This window comes from Nomascus leucogenys, chromosome 23, assembly GCF_006542625.1.
Source record: "Nomascus leucogenys isolate Asia chromosome 23, Asia_NLE_v1, whole genome shotgun sequence".
In the NCBI taxonomy this organism is placed as follows: domain Eukaryota; kingdom Metazoa; phylum Chordata; class Mammalia; order Primates; family Hylobatidae; genus Nomascus; species Nomascus leucogenys.
The window spans coordinates 30046513-30066448 of NC_044403.1; the positions used below are offsets into that span (position 1 = coordinate 30046513).

General features: G+C 46.2%; 1 protein-coding gene across 3 annotated transcripts in view; it reads right to left on the bottom strand.

The window, feature by feature from the left end:
- Positions 1-19936, bottom strand: part of CACNA1C (calcium voltage-gated channel subunit alpha1 C) — a 636647-nt gene that overhangs the window by 25825 nt on the left and 590886 nt on the right. For all 3 annotated transcript variants that reach the window (XM_030804511.1, XM_030804510.1, XM_030804512.1), the window contains 7 exons: positions 18956-18988; positions 15689-15817; positions 13540-13605; positions 12203-12294; positions 2065-2230; positions 1347-1474; positions 275-371 (listed from right to left, as the gene is read on the bottom strand). In XM_030804511.1, coding sequence (XP_030660371.1) covers positions 275-371; positions 1347-1474; positions 2065-2230; positions 12203-12294; positions 13540-13605; positions 15689-15817; positions 18956-18988 — 711 coding nt within the window. The remainder of the gene's footprint in view (positions 1-274; positions 372-1346; positions 1475-2064; positions 2231-12202; positions 12295-13539; positions 13606-15688; positions 15818-18955; positions 18989-19936) is intronic.

Below are 19936 nucleotides of genomic sequence, written 5' to 3' on the forward strand. Positions count from 1 at the left end.
CTGGGAAGTCTCCCTCCCCAGGATGCCTGGATGGTGCAGTGGGATGGGCTGAACAAGGCCTTTATCCAGGACTGGGCCCCTGGCTCAGTAGGACAGGAGGCATTCACTCTGTTATTCCCTCACAGAGTCTGAGAATTTAGAGCTGGAAGGACCCTTAAAATGTAATCTTTAGGCACATAAACTAGTATGTTCATTCCCTTAAAGGATCACAAGAAATGGGCACTTCGCCTCCCCTATTTTCTCTCTTCCTCCCACGAACCCAGTTATCTCTTACTTTGCAAGCCACGCGGTGAGGGCACAGCTTCCCAAAACCTAGTGGGGGCTGAATCCGCCGGAGGAGGGTCACCACATCCAGGTGTTTGATACGACCCCTAGAAGAGAAAGGGGAGGAGGGACAGGGCATCAGAGAGCCATGGTCTCTGCCAGCAGCCCAGGACGCATGCACCTGAGGGGTAGGGCCCACTCGTATGGGCAACACTGCACAGTGTGGTGGCCATATTAGTCACACTCAGTGCAGAGCTGCAGACTTGCATGACACAGCCCCAAACCAATATACATATACACGTGTTTAGATTTTAATGAATAATTTTCTGCCCATGCTATGTTCAAGGTGGAAGGGATTTTAGCAGTGCAACAAAATTCTCAATATGCACTTGCTGATTGAATGAACTAACCCTCTGATCAAAAGGTATTTACTGAGGGTCAGCCGAATGTGACTGATCTTTAGACCAGAAGCGGGAATGGAGTCAAGATTTTCCCCGGCCCTACCTATCCTAACTTGAACACTTACTAGTTATTCCTGATACTAGAATTTCCTATCCTTCCACTCAACTGAATATAGTAGATATACTATTTTCTTTCTTTTTTAGATGGAGTCTTGCTCTGTTGCCCAGGCTGGAGTGCAGTGGTGTGATCTCAGCTCACTGCAACCTCCGCCTCCCGGGTTCAGGCAATTCTCATGCGTTGGCCTCCCGCGTAGCTGGGATTATAGGCATGTGCCACCATGTCCGGCTAATTTTTGTATTTTTAGTAGAGATGGGGTTTACTATGTTGGCCAGGCTGGTCTTGAACTCCTGGCCTCGAGTGATTCAACTACCTTTGCCTTCTAAAATGCTGGGATTAGAGGTGTGAGCCACTGCACCCAACCTAGTAGATATATTCTTGACTTAATTGAAGGTACCGGGCCTCCTCCTGCTGGCCCTTGACCTTTCACCCTAGGGTTTGATGCAGTCCAGTGTTTCTAACTGACCCACCCAGTGTTGGCCAACCTTGAGCCCCTCCTGCAGGTATGGTCAGCTATACCCTCTCTCAGCTTGGGGAATCAGGATTTCCCTCTGGGAACTTACTTGGCTTCAGGGTCATACTCTGCCCAGATTCTTTTAAACTCATCCAGGTGGTGGGGACCAAGGATGGACCAGTCCCTTGTCAGGTAGTCAAAGTTGTCCATGATGACAGCTACAAAGAGGTTGATGATCTGTGGGGAACAGTACAATGAGGTGCTGTGAGAAGACCTTCCTACACACCTGCCTCTGGAACTCCCTTGCCAGCTGGGGCCTACTGATGGCAGAAGCCAACATTTCTAAAGACCAGTAATCCATCCTACCAGCCTTAGAACCTGGGGTCTTTTGGACATAAACTTGACCCAGCTTCCCTGAAAGTTTTGTGTGATGAACCCACACGTGGTCTGGACAGCTTCCCTCCTACCGAGCTGCTGGGCAGGGCTGCGCAGGACAGAGGGGGACTTTAGCCCCTTTTCCTCACTCCTCAGCAAGATGCCAAAAAAGTATAGTTCTTTCTAGGCCCCACATGTCCCTGTTGTCCTCTAGGACAATGCCACCATGACAAGAGCCAAGAACAGACAAGCAAGATGCTGGTGGAGCTCACTCTGGCCCAGGGCTTTCTGCCTTTCTCTCCATGTGGCTGGATACTCCTGCCAACTTAGTCTTCCCAAGCCAGCTCCTCTGATAGGGTTGCCCTGACCATGAGCTGCAGAGATGGAGAGTTCAGGCTGCCCTGGAACTGGGCACTCATGGCTGCTGGCTGTTGAGTTCCCCCTTGGCTTACCAGGAAGGCACAGAGCATATAGAAGCTGATGAAGTAGAAGACAGCAAAGCTGCTGCCACAGGGCGTTTCACCCTCCGTGCTGTTGCTGGGCTCAGACTCCGGGGCACACTTCTTGCCTGGCATGCAGGCCAGCATGATGTCCTGCCAGGCCTCCCCAGTGGCACACCTGGAGGGGAGGGAGAGCCACATTCATGCAGCCCATCCTACAGATGCCAAGGAGGGCCCTCTGCATCCCTCCCCACCTGTCCCTTTCCTCCTTCCCCAGAGGGAGTTACTAAAATGAACTTGATGCATCATTCCCCGAATGCTCTGATATGTTTGCTAAATATGAAACAGAGCATTATTTTGAAGATTTTAAAATTTTATATGAATAGTAACAAATTGCACCTTTTCCGAAAACTTGCTGTTTTTGCAATCCATGTGATGTTTTTGAGACTTAGCCCTTTGGATGTATTTCAGTTCCAGTTCATTCATCTTAACTGCTGTATAGGAGTATGCTCTATGAACTTACCGTAAAAAAATCCACTGTCCTGTTAAGGAACATGTAGGTTTTTCATCTTTTTCTTTTACTAGTGCAAATAACACTGCAATAAACATGCAGATTTATATCTTGGGTATCCACTTAGAAGTGAAATTGCCAGTTAAAGTACATGTGTCTTCATTTTTACTAGATATTCCATGACCTCCAAGGGTTTGTCCAACTTAGACTCGTATTACCAGTGTAGGAGAAATGACACTACTGTACAAACTCATCAGTTCATTGGTGAATTGTTTTAAATGTTGCTCATATAATTTGTGTGAGATAATATGTCATTGCTGTTTTAATTTGGTTATAAAATGATTAGTGGGTTGAAAATTTAAATTTTATCTTCCATTAAATTGCATGTTCATGTTTTTGCTTGTTTGATTCAGGTTGTCTTCTTGTTCGTTTATAGGGTGCTTGAGATACTCTATTCTCTAGCTGGGCGCCATGGCTCACACATGTAATCCCAGCACTTTGGGAGGCCGAGGTGGGCAGATCATGAGGTCAGGAGATGGAGACCATCCTGGCTAACATGGTGAAACCTCATCTCTACTAAAAATACAAAAATTAGCCGGGCGTGGTGGCAGGTGCCTGTAGTCCCAGCTACTCGGGAGGCTGAGGCAGGAGAATGGCATGAACCCAAGAGGCGGAGTTTGCAGTGAGCCGAGATCAGGCCACTGCACTCCAGCCTGGGCGACAGAGAGAGACTCTGTCTCAAAAAAACAAAACAAAACAAAACATACTCTATTCTCTATTCTTTTTTAAAATTTTCAGTAGTTTTTTGGGAACAGGTGGTTTTTGCTTACACGGACAAGTCTTTCAGTGGTGATTTCTGAGATTTCGCTGCACCCATCACCCAAGCAGTGGTCTTTTATCCCTGACCATCCTCCCACCCTTCCCCGAGTCCCCAAAGTCCATTACATCATTTTGCAAATGGTGCTGCTATAAATGTGTGTGTGTGCAGGTGTCTCTTTCACATAATGACTTCTTTTCCTCTGGATAGATACCCAGGAGTGGGATTGCTGGATGGAATGGTAGGTCTACTTTTAGTTTTTTAAGGAATCTCCATACTGTTTTCCACAGTGGCTGTACCAGTTTACATTCCCACCAGCAGGGTAAAAGTGTTCCCTTTTCACCACATCCACGCCAGCATTTATTATTTTTTATTTTTTAAATTACAGCCATTCTTGCAGGAGTAAGGTGGTGTCTCATGGCGGTTTCAAGTCTATTCTTGACCCTTTGTTAGTTATATGCATCAGAAATATCTTCTTCCAATTTGTGGATCGTCTCTGGTATTATTTACAGTGTATTTTGGTGAATCTAAGTTTTTTATTTCAATGAGGTCAAATTTATAGTTTTTTCCTCTATGTTTTGTGCTTTTTGCGTCATGTTTAAAAAATCCTTCTCTATTTTAGGTCATAAACACATTCTTTTCCATGTTCTTCTAAAGGTTCTAAAGTTTTGTTTTTCCACAATAACTTATTAACCTGAAATTTATTTTCATGTTTGATATGAGGTAGAAATATGCTTTTATTTTTTTCTGTATAGATAAGTCATTTTGTTAATACTATTTATTGAATAGTACATCTTCACCTACTTAATTGAAACATTTCTTCTGCCATAAGTTGTATTTCCGTAGGTGTGTCGGTCTTGTTCTAGCCTTTTCATTCCATTCCTCAGGTTTATTTGTTTATCTTGGTACAGAAGTACCGTGTTGTTTTCGTAGTAAGTTGCCTTATAGTAAGTCCTGCCCTCTCACAGTGCAGGAGTCCTTCAGCCTGCTGTTCTTCAACATTTGTCTTGGTTATTCAGTTTCTTTTTCTATTCCACAGACGCCGTAGAATCAGTTTCGGGCTCTATGAGTAATCCTGTTGGGAGTCTTATTAGAATTGCACTGAGATATTGATTAATTTGGGGAATCCTGACATCTTTATGATATTAAGTCTCCTGGCCAGAAATGTGGCGTATCTCTCCTTTTATTTTGTTGTACATTTAAAATTGTATAGTTTCAGCATTATATTTTAAAAGCTATATCCATTTGCTGCTGATATAGAGGGAATGCAATTGATTTCATATTACAGAAGATTTGCTGAACTCTCCTATTAGTTTTAGTAATTTTCTGTAATTTTTCTTGTATATATACACAGGCAATCAATTTTTTTGGCATTTAATTTTGTTTCTTCCTCTCCAATTCTTATCCTTTGATTCTTTGATTTATTTTTCCTGTCTTGGTTTTTTTTTTTTTTTTTTTTTTTGAGATGGGGTCTTGCTTTGTCCCCCAGACTGGAGTGCAGTGGCGCAATCTTGGCTCACTATAACCTCCATGTCCTGGGTTCAAGCGATTCTCCCGCCTCAGCCTCCCGAGTAGCTGGGACTACAGGTGCCTGCTAGTACGCCCAACTAATTTTTTGTATTTTTAGTAGAGACGGGGTTTCACCGTGTTAGCTAGGATGGTCTCGATCTCCTGACCTCGTGATCCGCCTGCCTTGGCCTCCCAAAGTGCTGGGATTACAGGCGTGAGCCACCATGCCCGGCCTTTGCTGTCTTATTTTATTGGGTAAGAGTTACAAAATGATAATACTGAAAAAGTGATAGCATAAGATCTTGTCTATTACATTTACTAATTAGTTATTACCAGTACAGGAAAGCAATTATTTTTCTTTGTTAATCTTTTAATCTTCCACTTTATTAATTCTATTGTCATAAAGGGTTTTTAGTTAATTTGCATGGATTTTCTACTTGAATTAGCCTGTTGTCTGCAAACAATGACAGTTATGTGTACATATTTTCATATTTATAACTGCTTGCTTTTTTCTCTTTTTCTTATTGGCATTAGCTTTATATTAGCCTTATGGAGTGAGTGAAGAGGTTTTCTACATCTTTCTGTTCCTGGAAAGTTAATATAACATTGGAATGATCCACTCCTTGATAGTCTGGTAGACCTCACAAATAAAAATATTGAATCTTGGGCCTTTTCAAAGGCTAAATTTTTGACTACCTTTTCAATTTGTTGTAGTTTTTTTTTTTAATTCTTAAGACAATTTTATAATTCTTATTTTCTACATAAAAGCATCTGCTCCATTTAGGTTTTCAAATATATTGGCATATTTGTTCATGATGTTCTCTGTCTTCTTTTTTAAAGTCTGATATTATTTGTCTGCTACTCTTAGAAAAATCTTGTGGTGTGTGTGTGTGTGTGTGTGTGTGTGTGTGTGTGTGTGTGTGTGTTTAGAGATGGGATGTCACTTCATCACCCAGGCTGGAGTGCAATGGAGCCATCTTAGCTCACTGTAACCTCAAACTCCCGGGCCCAAGTGATCCTCCCGCCACAGCTTCTCAAGTAGCTGGGACTACAGGCACATGGCACCACACCTGGCTAATATTTTTAATTTTATTTTTAGAGATGGGGTTTTGCTGTGTTGCTCAGGCTGGTCTCATACTCCTGGTCTTAACTGATCCTCCCACCTCAGCCTCCCAAGTTGTTGGGATTACAGGTGTGAGCTGCCATGCCTGGTGAAAATCTTATTCCTGATAGACTCAGAAGCTCTCAGTGAGCATAGCCTCCATGTTTTGGAAATCTGTTCCTGGCATTTTTCTTTGGTCTCCTTCATTCTGTTGGCCAAAAGTTTAGCACATTGTTTAACCTCTTCCATTTATCTATCTATCTATCTATCTATCTATCTATCTATCTATCTATCTATCTATCTATCTATCTATCTATCTATCTAAGACAGAGTCTTGCTCTGTCGCCCAGGCTACAGTGCAGTGGAACAATCTCGGCTCACTGCAACCTCCACCTCCCAGGTTCAAGCGATTCTTCTGCCTCAGCCTCCCAAGTAGCTGGGATTACAGGTGCCCGCCACCGTGCCTGGCTAATTTTTGTATTTTTAGTAGAGACGGGGTTTCATCATCTTGGCCAGGCTGGTCTCGAACTCCTGACCTCATGATCCACCTGCCTCGGGCTTCCAAAATGCTGGGATTATAGGTGTGAGCCACAGCACCTGGCCTTATTTATTTATTTATTTTAGTGTTCTGTTTCTTCAGAGCAATACGTCAGCATTTGTGTTGCAGGACATGTGGAGTAAGAAGATGCCGAGTCTTGGGTGCTTTGGTCCTGGGTTCCTGACGTCCTTTGTTTAGGGGCTCACTCACTGGTGGACATCATCTTTCCGGAGAATGAAAAGCTATTGGACTGCGCCATCTCATGTGGACCCCAGGTGAATAGGCACAGTAGTATCAGTCAGTCTAGAAATGTCTTTCTCTCTCCCCCATCTTTGTTTACAAAAACCAAATTAAGAAGTCAGATTGGCACCCACAACGCAACCCTGAACAATCTGTGCTTTCCTTCTCCACTTCTCCTTGGTCTATAACTGAATGCCCTGTATGCAGTAGCAGGTGGACACAACCACAGGTCAGGACACACTGCTTCATAGGGAAACCTCGCTTGTCATTTGTACCATTGATTCGACCCACATAAGCCTTCCATTCTTCACCCAGAGTGGCACTGCCAACTTCTGAGGCCATATGCTTCTCATAAAATTTATAAAAAATACTTTTCTTTCTTCAGTAATAAATTATAGTTTGCATTCACTGTCCATTTCAATGAGTTTCTGGCAGCCACTGGCTGGGAAGGAGACCTTCTGCTTCATCTTGAAGTAGCTGATCACCTCTGAGGTGCCACAAAACAGAGGCTTGAAATTCTCTTATCATTCTTATCACTTTTATCATTCTCTTATCACTTCCACATCTGTAATTATGTTGCTTTTTGCATTTCTGATGTTGTTGTGTTTTTTTTTTAAATATTAGATTTGATGGTTTGTCTGTTTATTGGTCTTTTCAAAGGATCAGCTTTAGGGTTTATTGATAAAGTCCATATTTTATTAATTTATGCTATTATTTTAAAAAATGCATTCCTTCATATTCTGGGGTTATTTTACTATTCTTTTCCCCATCTATTAGCTTATTTAATATACATCTTTTTAAATAAATAAGTAAATAAATTTTAGGCTCTGAAATTTTTCTTTGGTGTTGATTGATGCATCTCATACATTTAAGATATGGTGCTCTGGCTCTCATTTCTAAGTACAGTCCTGTGTCACTTAACAATGGGGAGATGCACGGTTAGGCAATTCTGTTGTGCAAACAGCATAGAGTGGACTCACACAAACCTAGATGCCATAGCTATTACACAACTCAGCTCTATGGTACAGCCTACTGCTCCTAGGCCACAAGCCTATACAGCATGTGACTGTGCTGAATATTGCAGGAAACTGGAACACAGTGGTAAGTATTTGTGAATCTAAACATATCTAAACACTGAAAAGGAACAGTAAAAAAGATTTAAATACGGTGCACCTGTAGAGGGCACATACCATGAGTGGAGCTTGCAGGACTGAAAGCTGTTCTGGGTGGGGCAGTGAGTGAGTGGTGAGTGAATGTGAAGGCCTACGACATGACTGCACACTACCGTACACCACTGGAGACTAGAAACACTATACACTGAGGCTACACAAATTTATAAAAAATACTTTTCTTTCTTCAGTAATAAATTAACTTCAGCTTAATGTAACATTTTTACTTTATAAACTTTTTAATTTTTTTTAACCTTTGGATTCTTTTAATAACGCAACTTAAAACGCATTGTACAGCTGTACAGAACATTTTTCTTTATATCCTTATTTTATGTTTTTCTCTATTAAACTTTTTTTTTTTTTTTTTAGTTTTTTGTTAAAAGCGAAGACACAAACCCACACATTAGCCTAGGCCTACACAGGGTCAGGATCATCAGCATCACTGTCTTCCACCTCCACATCTTGTCCCACTGGAAGGTCTTCAGCGGCAGTAACATGCACGGAGCTGTCATCTCCTATGATAACAATACCTTCTTCTGGAATACCTCCTGCAGGACCTGCCTAAGGCTGTTTTAAGGTTAACTTAAAAAAAATAAGTAGACGGTGGCTCACGCTTGTAATCCCAGCACTTTGGGAGGCCGAGGCGGGCGGATCATGAGGTCAGGAGATCGAGACCACAGTGAAACCCCGTCTCTACAAAAAATACAAAAAAATTGGCTGGGCGTGGTGGGGGGACGCCTGTAGTCCCAGCTACTCGGAGAGGCCGAGGCAGAAGAATGGCGTGAACACGGGAGGCGGAGCTTGCAGTGAGCCGAGATCGCGCCACTGCACTCCAGCCTGGGAGACAGAGCGAGACTCCGTCTCAAAAAAAAGAAAAAAAAGTAGAAACAGTACACTGCAAAATAATGATAAAAGTATAGTGCAGTAAATACATAAACCAGTGGCAGTCATTTATTCTCATTATCAAATATTCTGTACTGTACCATAATTGTATGTGCCACACTTTTATATGACTGGCAGCACCACAAACACCTGAGTAAGGCAGTGCGCTGCGTTATGATGCTACAGTGTGCATCACTGGGTGATAGGAATGTTTCAGCTCCATTGTAATTTTAGGCAGTCTGTCATTGGCTGAAATGTCATCACGTGGTGCATGACTGTAGACTGTAGTTTCGGCTTTGAGTTACTAAGAAGAGTGCCAAATTTTTAAGTAGATTTTGGAGGGGTTTTTGTTTTAATGGCTGATTTCTAATTTTGTTATATCAAAGTAAGAGCAGTTTTAGAATTTGTTAAATTCTTTGTGACTTAAATCTTGGCCAATTTTTGTGAATGTTTCTGAGGTGTTTAAAAAGAATGTGTTTTTTTGGCCATTTATTGAGTATAAATCTGTAAGTTCAAGTCTGTTAATTGTATTATTTAGATATTCTTTACCCTTTTTTCTATTTTGGTCTATTTGATCTGTCATGCTCTACCTGTATTAAATCTTCTACTGTGTGTGTGTGTGTGTGTGTGTGTGTTCTCCTTATACTTCTATTGGTATGTAATTGATACATTTCCAAACTATATTGTTAGGCTCATGTAGTTTTATGGCTGTTATATATTTTTGATGGAGTGTACCTTTTATCAATATAAAATCCCTCTTTGTCTTGTTTAATGCCTTTCACCTGGAATTCTCTTTCTTCTGCTACTGCTACTATTACGTCTACATTGTGAGCCTTACGTGGTATTCGTTTTTCCATCCTTTTATTTTCATTTTCTTTAGGCCATGTTGTTTTACTGTATCTATTATAAACAGGCTAGAGCTAGATTTCTTAAAGCCAACGTCAGAGTATCTGTTTCAATAGTGAACTTTAGCTCAATAAGCTTAGCAATTATTATGTTTGTTCTTATTCCTGCCGTCTCATTTTATTATTCTAATGTCCATGTTTTATTTATTTATTTTTCTACTTTTGCTTTACCTTCCTTTTGATGAATTGCTAAGTTTTATTCATCCATTTTTTTCCTCTAGTGGTTTAGAATGTATACATTCCATTTCTATTTTTTTTAGTGATTGACCTTTAAATCTTTAACATATATATGTATACACACTTTTCCTTTAGTTATGTACAGAATTAAACAGTATCTATTCTTATCCCCAAATAAGAGAAGAATCTTAGCATGGTTTCATGTTTCTCATTCAACCACCTCACTTCCTACCTTGTTGAGATAACATAAAATATTACTTCCAAATTGTCATTAAGGTTTTGTACCTTTTCCCCTTAACAAGTATCTAGACTTTATATAAACTTTATAATGTCCTTGTTCATAACTCATAACTATAAACTTCATTATTGTTTACTCATATCATTACTCTGCTCATTCTATTTCTTTGATTCATTTTTCATTCTGTGGAAGTACAGCCTGAGTAATTGCTCCAAGGAAGACTTAAGTTGGGGAGTAAACTTCATGGGTTCTCAAACACTTGGAAATGTCTCTATTTTGCTTGACTACTTGAATGCTGATTAGACTGTATATAGACGGCCAGGTTCAAAAATACCTTTTTCCTCATAATTTTGAACACATTATTCCATTGTCTTCTATTACATATATACTTTTGTTAATGAGAAGTCTAATGCTAATGATGATTTTGAAAGTAATTCCCTTTTTCCTCTTTGGCAACACTATTTATTAACAAGGCTGTTCTTTCTCCACTGTGTGTTCTTGGCACCTTTGTCGAAAATCAATTGGCCGTAAATGAGTGGGTTTATTTCTCAGGTTTCTTTCCTGAGCCATTGCTCTATGTGTCTGTTTTTATGCCAGTACCATGCTGTTTTGGTTACTACAGCTTTGTAACAGATTTTTGTGTCATGCATTGTGGTGCCTCCAGCTTTGTTCTTCTTGCTCAAGATTGCTTTGGCTATTCAGGGTCTCTTGTGGTTCCATATGAATTTTAGGATTGTTTTTTCCATTTCCATAAAAAACGACATTGGCGTTTTGATAGGAATTGCATTGAATTTGTAGATTGCTTCGGGTAGTATGGTCATTTTAACAATATTAATTATTCCAACCCACGAATGCAAGATATCTTTCCATTTATTTGTGTCACCATTTCTTTTATCAATGTTTTATGAGTTCTCAGTTTAGATCATTAAATTTATTCCTAAGTATTTTAGTTTTCTGATGCTATTGTAAAAGGGACTGATTTCTTAATTTCTCTTTCAGATAGTTCATTGTTAGTGTAAATAAATGCTACTCATTTTTGTGTGTCGATTTTGTGTCCTGCAACTTTACTGAATTAGTTTATCAGTTGTAATAGATTTGGGTGGTCTTTTTAGGATCTTCTATATACAAGATCATGTCATCAGCAAACAGAGAAAATTTCACTTCTTCCTTTCCTGTTTGGATAACTTTTTAAAATTTGCTTGATTGCTCTGGCTAGGACTTCCAGTGGTACTATGTTGAATAGAAGTGGTGAGAGTGGGCATCTTTGTCTTGTTCCTCATCTTAAAGGAAAAGCTTTCAACTTTTCACCACTAAGTATGATGTTAGCTGTGGCCTTGTCATATGTGGCCTTTATTGTGTTGCAGTACAATCCTTCTATGCCTAATTTGTTGAGAGTTTTTATCATGAAAGGATGTTGAATTTTGTCAAATGCTTTTTCTGCATCTATTGAGATGATCATGTGGGTCTTTTTTCCTTCATTCTGTTAATATGGTGTCTTACATTTATTGATGTGCATATGTTGAATCATCCCTGGAATGAAACCCACTTGATCATGATGTATCCTCTTTCTCATGTACTGTTGGATTCAGTTTGCTAGTATTGTGTTGAGGATTAAATGAGGATGATGCCCAGCGCATGTGGACATAAGCGCCCAGCACAGCAAATGGCACAGGTGCTGGTATAGTGATAGATATCTGTACTTATTGGATGAGAAAATTGAGGTTCAGAGAAGTTAGATGTCTTGCTTAAGGTCGCAAAGTGTGTCAGCAGGTTGGCTTTGGGCCTGTTCAGATTCCAAGCCAGCCTGCTTTCAGCATGTGACTTTTGCTCCCCTAATGGTTTTGGCTGGTTTCCGGCAGCTGTGCCAGTGCATAGTGGGTTGCTCTGTGGAAAGCTGTCATAAATGACAATGGAACCACTGGCCTCCTTGTCAGGCAGACAGCAAGCACACATCCTCTCCCTTCCTACTCCCTGGGAAACAGTTCCCTTTCATTCTACCACCAGGCCACAGTGTGGCACCATGCAGGTGTGTATCTGTGCACCTATGTCCTCAGGGACCCACCTGAAGAGGAGCAGCACGGCCTGGGGGAAGGTCTGAAAGTTGTTGTTCCGGTTGATCTCTGTGGTATCATTCAGGGCAATTTTCCCAAACACCTAGGAGAGGGAAGGAAGAGGTGTTCAGTGACTTGTGGTCAGAGAAGGTCCTGATTTCCCACCATTGTTCAATGGTCTCTTCAGGGGTCTCAGGTGTCCCTGGAACTGGCCACCACAAGCTGAATAGTCTTCCCATGCAACCTGGCAGGCACCTGCTGCCCCACCCAGCTCCTGAGCCCCTATCCCCACACTGGACAAGCATGAGAATCAAAGTGCCCACAGCCTCAGGAAGGTCCCTGCAGCCCAGTGGGAGCTGGGGCTGAGAGCAGCGGATGCTGGGACCGGGATCCTGCTTCTGACAGGACACAGGATGCACTGCGCTATTTTCTTTGCTATTTCAGCTCTGCATGCCCAAGCATTCTTTCAAATTTAGTTCTTGCATTTTGGAGTGATGTGGAGTGAGTGATCTGAGGCTAGGGTAAGCTTAATGCATTCCTGAAATCCCTTTTTTTTGTGGTCTTTTAAAGCCGTGCTTATCTTAGAAACTGCCACCTTTATCAGGTATCGAGGTGGCTCTTTTAGTCTCACAAGGTTTTGGCAACTGAATCTTGGGTCTTTCTGCGATGAGCAATTAGGGGACTTCCTGAAGGAGTGGCCGAGTAAGCGCTTTGGGCTAGTGTGGGTGCCCTGCCAAGTTTGGCCTTGGGACCCCAAGCTGGAGCCCTGAGATGGGAATGGAGAGCCCTAGGTTTGCGGTGAAAGGTGCAGTGGGCACCTGGGAGGGGAGGCCCCAGAAAACTGCTTCACGTTTGATGCGGTGAACCTTGTGTTGATTTGGCCCTTCCTTGCTTCCTTCTTCCCTCCCTCCCTCTCAGCCATTAGCTTCAAATGAATCTGGTTGGGGTAATTCTCAGGCCCATCAAACCTGGACACAAACAGGGGTGCTGGACGCAAACAGACACACCTTGCTGCTGTTTCTTGAGAAGGGGCTGTGTCTGTCCCCTTGTATAACTCGAGAGTGTCTTTCCTCTACCAAGAGCAGAACCCAGGCCTCAGGGAGGGAGGCTCTCTGGGCTGTGTATTCTGTACCTGGACATTCTCCTGTTACCTACAGGAGATCCATTTGGGAAAAGTTCCAATTCCTGTGGCTTTTTGGGCCTCAGAAAATGGAAGAGGAGGGAGAGGAGAGGGACGGTCAGGAATGAAAGGGAGAAGGGAGGGAGGAAGGCGTTAGGGAATGTGGTGCTGGGAACTGGGGAGAGACAGAGCAGGAGGCCAGGAGCCCTGTGGTGGGAGCCTCCCTACCTGCATCCCGATCACCGCGTAGATGAAGAATAGCATCACGATCAGGAGGGCCACATAGGGCAGGGCCTGGAAGGAAGTGCAGGAGACTCCCATGAGGCCGGAGCGCAGAGGCCAGCTGGGCCCCTTCCCAGGGAGCGCTGCATCCCTGTCTCTGCAGCCATCAGCTATTGCCCGGTTTGGGCTGGGGGACACTTCCAAGAGTCCCACAGGACTACGGGGAACCTGCGAGAAGGTCTGAGAAACCGGAACTGACTTCCCATTTCAGCTTGGTTTTCAAAGCAGGCCGCAGAGTAACGATATAGTGCGACACTACCTGGGCAAAACAATCAAGAATGAGCAAAACCTCCTCCAACTACACATGTGCGGTCTGCTTGTATGAGGCAGGAGAAATCATGGAGGACAGCACCCAGCTGACTGTGGTTACCTGTGGAGGAGTGGGGTGGTGGCAAGTTACACCCTTTCTTTACACAGCTTAATTCCATCCCACTAGTTGTAGTGAGCGGGTATTACTATTGCAATGAAAACATTTAAAAAGGAAACATTTAAAAGAAAGATCATGGGTTCGAATCCTGTTTCTGCCACTTTCTGTCTATGAGGGTTGGGGCAGTTAACTTCTCTGAGCTTCAGTCTCCTCATCAGAAAGATGGAAATAATAATAATGACCTCTCACAGGTTTCGTGGTTTAAATGATTTAAGGCTTATAAAGTGCTTAGTGCAATGCCTTGCACAGAGCTGGGTTCCAAACGTTCTATTCGCTCAACGCATTATCTGCCTGGCAACTCGGACAACTAATTTTCCAGAGCCCCCGCGACTTCTGGGGAGAGGCCATGGTCCCCGGGATGGGAGGCCCGGCCCGTGTTCCCGGGCGCCGCTTCAGCCGTGGCCACTGGTCACTAGAGGGTGCCGCCAGAGCAAGTGCCGGCTGCCTGGCCCGAACGCCTGCGCCACCATCAGGCCCTCGCAGTCACCCAGTCTGTGCCTCTTCCAAGCCCTAGGAGATGTCGAGGGGCAGGGAGAGTATGGCTACTCACAGCCGTGGGTTCCGCGTGCACCCAAGTACAGAGTCAGCGGCAGTCCAGCTTCCGCTGGTGTCTACTATTCCGAGTCCCCAGAGCCTGGGCCGAGCTGGGCTCGGAGTGCAGGAACCCCAGCTCATCACTAGGCGGGGGTCAGCCCTGGCGGCTCGGAGAAGGCCTGGCCATTGGGAGCTCCCTTGAGAGCCTTGGTCAGTCCCTGGCAGGAGGCTGCTGGGGGCAGAGCAGGGATGGGCATCTTTCCTCACCTGGACCAGGCCCAGGCATGCCCTGTCCCCAGGCAGGGACTGGCTAGGGTGGGGCACACAAAACCCATCTTCCCTGACAGATTCTGGTCTCGGGAAGGCTGAGAGCAGCCCCTCCATGGGGGGAGAGAAGCCTGCGTTCTGCCAGCCCAGGGAAGCACGAAACCGCCTTCACGGGTTCTGCACTCATCTGGGGGAAGTCAAGTGACCTAAGCGCTTTGCTTCTCCTTAACTTCAAACCTACAAAAGCTCCTCCGAGCTGGCAAGGGCTGATTGTCATTCTGTTTTAACGGGAAAACAATGGCTGAGCAGAGGAACTGCTCACATGGCCAGGCAGTCCTGGGCCCATTCGAAGGGCCTCTCTAGCCGAGCGGAGGACACCAGGGTCCTGCGACTCTGGCCGAGGACATAACAGGTGCTGTCAGCAGATGCTGCTGAAATGCCTACAGGGAGGAGGGCGATGGCCAGATTCTGAAAATGCTGAATTCGAAGGGCCACAGCGGTCACCAGGTTGTCCAGGCCCGTGTTTTTCAGGTTTGTTCCTTACCACAAAACCCCTTTGTCCAGTAAATTCTTGTGGAGAAAGACATAAACGATGGTTAAAAGTAAGGCAGACCCTTTCCGCCTCCCCTTAGCTCCCACCCCTCCTTTAGCACCTGGCCTTCCGGGGCTCTGAGCCTGCCTTGGAAACCACATGCTTCGTCTAGGCCTCTCAGTGCGGAAACAGGGAGCCAGGCAGAGCGGCCGAGTTCTGCCACACAGAGGAAGGAGCAAGGCCCCAGAGTGGAGGGCTCCTCCCTGTGTCAGCTGCATTCTGGGCCAGGCAGCAGCCCTGGGATCCCCGGGCCGCAGGACATGAGGGGCGGCTACCTGGAAGGACTTGATGAAGGTCCACAGCAGCGTCCGGATGCCCTCCCCACGGCTCAGCAGCTTCACCAGGCGCATGACCCGGAACAGGCGGAAGAAGGTGATGGAGATGCGGGAGTTTTCCTCTGCGTTCTGGAACCCGTCGGCAACAGGAGGTGCAGTTAGCACAGCAAGAGGAGGGTGAGAACAGGAGGGCCCCTCCGAGAAATACAGACCTCAGTGGCAGTGGCGGAAGGCAGGCCAGGGTTTGCTGCACTAGAGTTCCCCTCCGATGGAAGGGCAGCCGCCCACTTTAATGAGTGGACAGCCCAGCCCCATGGTCTCTGCAGAGCTAGACTGTGCCCAGCCCACTGGGCTGTGGTCCTGTGTTTTTATTCTCCCCACTTCCCCTTCATTCCTAGTTCTTAATGCCCTGGATGGAGGACAGATGACCCCATCAGGAACTACCATATACTTTGGAATCTTCCAGGCCCAGAGCCAGCTGCCCTGGGAACCCCAGCCTCTGCACTGCTCCTCGAGGAAGCAGCCCTAGCCTCTCTCTCGTTTGTCTGGGCAGAGAGTCCTATGTCCTAAGTGGAGCCCAGCGCTCTCCGAGGACGTGGGTTGGTGGCTGGCCTCTCTCCCAGCTGTAGGTGTGCGTGGATTTGGGGGTCCTGGTGGGCTGCTCCCTGAAGGGACCTCATGCCCCAGCTGTTTGGGACTCCAGCACTTCCCTTGTATCACCTCCTTCTACTTTCCACAGCCCCTGTCCCAACGGGAGGGATTAGGGGTGCTACTCAGTGCTGGAGAGGGTCTGGTTTGCAGCCCTTGCTCTGACGCTGTTGCCCTCCTACTCCCCTCTGCCCTGGGGCCTCTAGGAGGCTCCAACCCTCCAGGCTGCACAAGACCCTGGAAGGGAGAGGGGCAGCGTAAGGGAGGGGAGTCCTCCCTTGCAAGTGATGCTTCTGCACATGGTCTACCTCAGGGGCCCTGGGGAAGGCGAGAGGGAAGGTGAAGGGGAGGAAGGGTGGAGTGCAGGCCAAGGTGACTGGAGGTGCTTGGGCTGCTGCTGTTGGACCTGGGGGAGCCTGGGGGCTTAGGCACATGCCTGGCCAGGGCTCAGGGGGCAGGACGGGCTGCCCTGCCGTCCTCTGCCTCCAAACCTGAGAACATGAGCTGACTCCCCACTTGGCCCTCCTTCTGCCCACACCGGCCTGGTGAGCAGGAACCCAGGAGGGAGCCACTGCCAAATCCGGAGCTAGTGCAGCGCACCCAGACCTGCGGGCACCGGGAGAGAACAGACCCTCGGGGCTTCCTGTTAGTGGTCCCGTCCACACCTCCCGCGAGGTGGGAGGGCTCAGGTTGTTCCTGGGGCCACCCGGGCCCTCCCCACTCCTTGCTTTCCCTTGCCTTTTATCTTTAATTATTTCTAGATCAGACTCTCACTGGCAATATCCAGCGCTGAAGCCCTTCTAACTGCACTGCCTCCTCTGACCCACCCTGATGAGGCGTCAGAGGCCGCTCCCCTCACTGTGCAGGACAAGAAATTATGAGGGTAGCAGGGAGACCCGAAAGGCAGCCACCACTCTGCCCAGAAGCAAGCCAGAGACCTCTCCTGCTTGCCAGACCTTCTAGGCAGGAGAAGAGCAAAAATATTTCTTATATTTCAAAATCAGAGCTGCCTCAGTTCCTCCTAAGGCTCCCGTTCCCCTCAAGGCAGGGGACAGACTAGTGGGTCTCAGGACCTGCTGCACGGGTACCTGAGGGGCTGGGTTGAGAGCTGAAGGTAGCAGCCCTGTCCTGCCCTGAGCTCTGCCCTGCCTGTGTGTTCTGAAGCCTTTGATGCCCTTAATCTCTGTATTTCTATCACCTGTATATCTACTTGAAATTCTATTTTCACTCCTTAAAAGGAGGTTGTATTCCCCCAGAGGAGTATGCAGAGGCGGCTTAGGATTTTATAACTCAGCTGTCAGTTCCACCGTGTTTGAGAAAGGAGAAAAAAAAGAACAAGCTTAAGTGGAGAACTTCAGCTGCAAGTGTCAAGAGTTTGAGAAGCTGGTGCCACAGGGGCACCTGGATCTGCTCAGTTAAAAAAACAAAACAAACAAACAAAAAAACCCCCAAAAACACCAAACACCAAGCTTGCAGTGTGAATTCCATTCCCCTGTTCCGTGCCCTTCCCTGTGGCTGCAGTTTCCTAATGCTGCTCGAGAAGGAGAATAAACACATTGCCATTTGGACTCACCAATTTGCTCTAATAAACCAAATGACAATGCAAAAAGGCAGATCCAGACGGCTGATCCCAGAAGCAGAGTCCCCAGGAAGCGGGGTAGAGCACCTGGGCTCAGCCTTTCCTGTGGCAGCCTTGTGGCCAGGCAGGGCCAGGCTGCACTGGGGAACACATCAACCCACCCAAGCTTGCCTTGGCCTGCAGACTTGGTGGCTTGGTCAATCAACCCCACTGGTCCTTCTAAAAACTCATTCTTGGCCCGGTTTGAAATGCGTAATGGCAGCCTTTTGTAGGCGGCTGGGCCAAGGAGGCTTCAAGGTCACACTGAATGGCATCTCTTTTATCACTTCAACCAACGCGAATCAGAGACTCCTACAACAGGAGTGGTCCAATCAACGGAGCTTGTTTTTCTGCTTCCAGCTTGCTGCAGAACAGTGGCTGTAGCCTAATTTTAACGGACTTCAGGAATTTAGAAAAATGCAAGGGGTAGCAAGGGTGGAGTGACTGGAAATTCAATCACGTGCTCAGTAACAAATCCCAGCTGAAACCTTTTATGGTGGCCTTTCACTTGAAGCACAGGGAAGCTAGGAGCCACAGACACTGATTAATAGGAATCATCGTCCGCCCTTCCATATCTTAGCTAGAGCACCTCTTTCTTCCCTCCTTACCCTGGAGCCCTACCGTGGCTCTCATAGGTACCCTCTACAAATTTCTCACATCAGATTAAGGTCAGAGGCTTTGGCCGGTGGAGGCCTCAGGGTGTTTAACAGGAAATGGCCCTCGGGTCCCATTCTCTCCCAGTGGCTTGTTAGACAGTCAAGATCACAGTGAATTACCACCCCAAGGAAAGCTCAGGGGTAAAACACCACCACTGCACAAACAGCATCTTCACAGCTCACACGAGAAGGGAACAGGCAGGCAAGGCACACGGCAGACACGGTGGCCACATGCAATGAGAGCCAGGCGGGGCTCCCAGGGACTCTGGAGTTCGGGGTGGGGAGAGTGGAGGTGTTAGAGGGGGACACGGAAGCCGGGAGGATGGTCGGGAGGGTTGGTCTTACCATAGAGGGAGAGCATTGGGTATGTTCAGCTGGCTTTAAAGAAAGGCAGATAGAGATAAGCTGTAATGAGTCTCCCATGAAGATGCCCGGTATTCTAGCTCTTGGCTAACACAGGAGCAACACAGTGGCAGAAGAGGGCAAAAGGAAAACAAGTGAAAGAAACGTGAAAGCGTGGGCCTGGCAGATCCTGGGGCATCCCTGTGAGTGTGGGGTCTGTGTTGCTGGGTCTTATGTCAATCGAGGACCCACAGACATTCTCCTACCTATGACCTTTAAATAACTCACATCCATAATATTATTAGATAAGGAGATGAGGTCTTTGGGATTTTGTGGATGGAGGTTTGTAATTTTTTTGTTTGGTTTTGTTTTGTTTGAGAGACAGGGTCTCAGCTCTGCTGCCCAGGCTGGAGTGCAGGGGCATAATCACAGCTCACTGGCTGGAGTGCAGGGGCACAATCACAGCTCACCGCAGCCTTGAACTCCTGGGCTCAAATGATCCTCCCACATCAGCCTCCCTAGTAGTTAGGACAACAGGCATGTGCCACCATGCCCAGCTGATTAAAATTTTTTTTTTTGTAGAGATAGGGTCTCACTATACTGCCCAGGCTGGTCTAAAACTCGTGGTCTGGCCTCAAGCAATCCTCCTGCCTTGGCCTCCCAAAGTACTGGGATTACTGATGTAAGCCACTGTGCCAAGCCTGTTTTGATTTTTTTTATTAGCCAGTGTTAACCTTTGAGGGCTTGGGCTTTATGCACTGTAGCTTACCCCAGGCAGGGCCAGCGGACGGACAGAGGCCTTGCTGAGCCCAGAGCCCATCCTTGCCCACATATATTTAAACAAAGCAGCCCAAGGGCAGGGGCCTCTCAGGTTTAGGGGAGACTGACTTCAAGTCAACACTGAGAGGGCCGGGCGCGGTGGCTCACGCTTGTAATCCCAGCACTTTGGGAGGCCGAGGCGGGCGGATCACGAGGTCAGGAGAT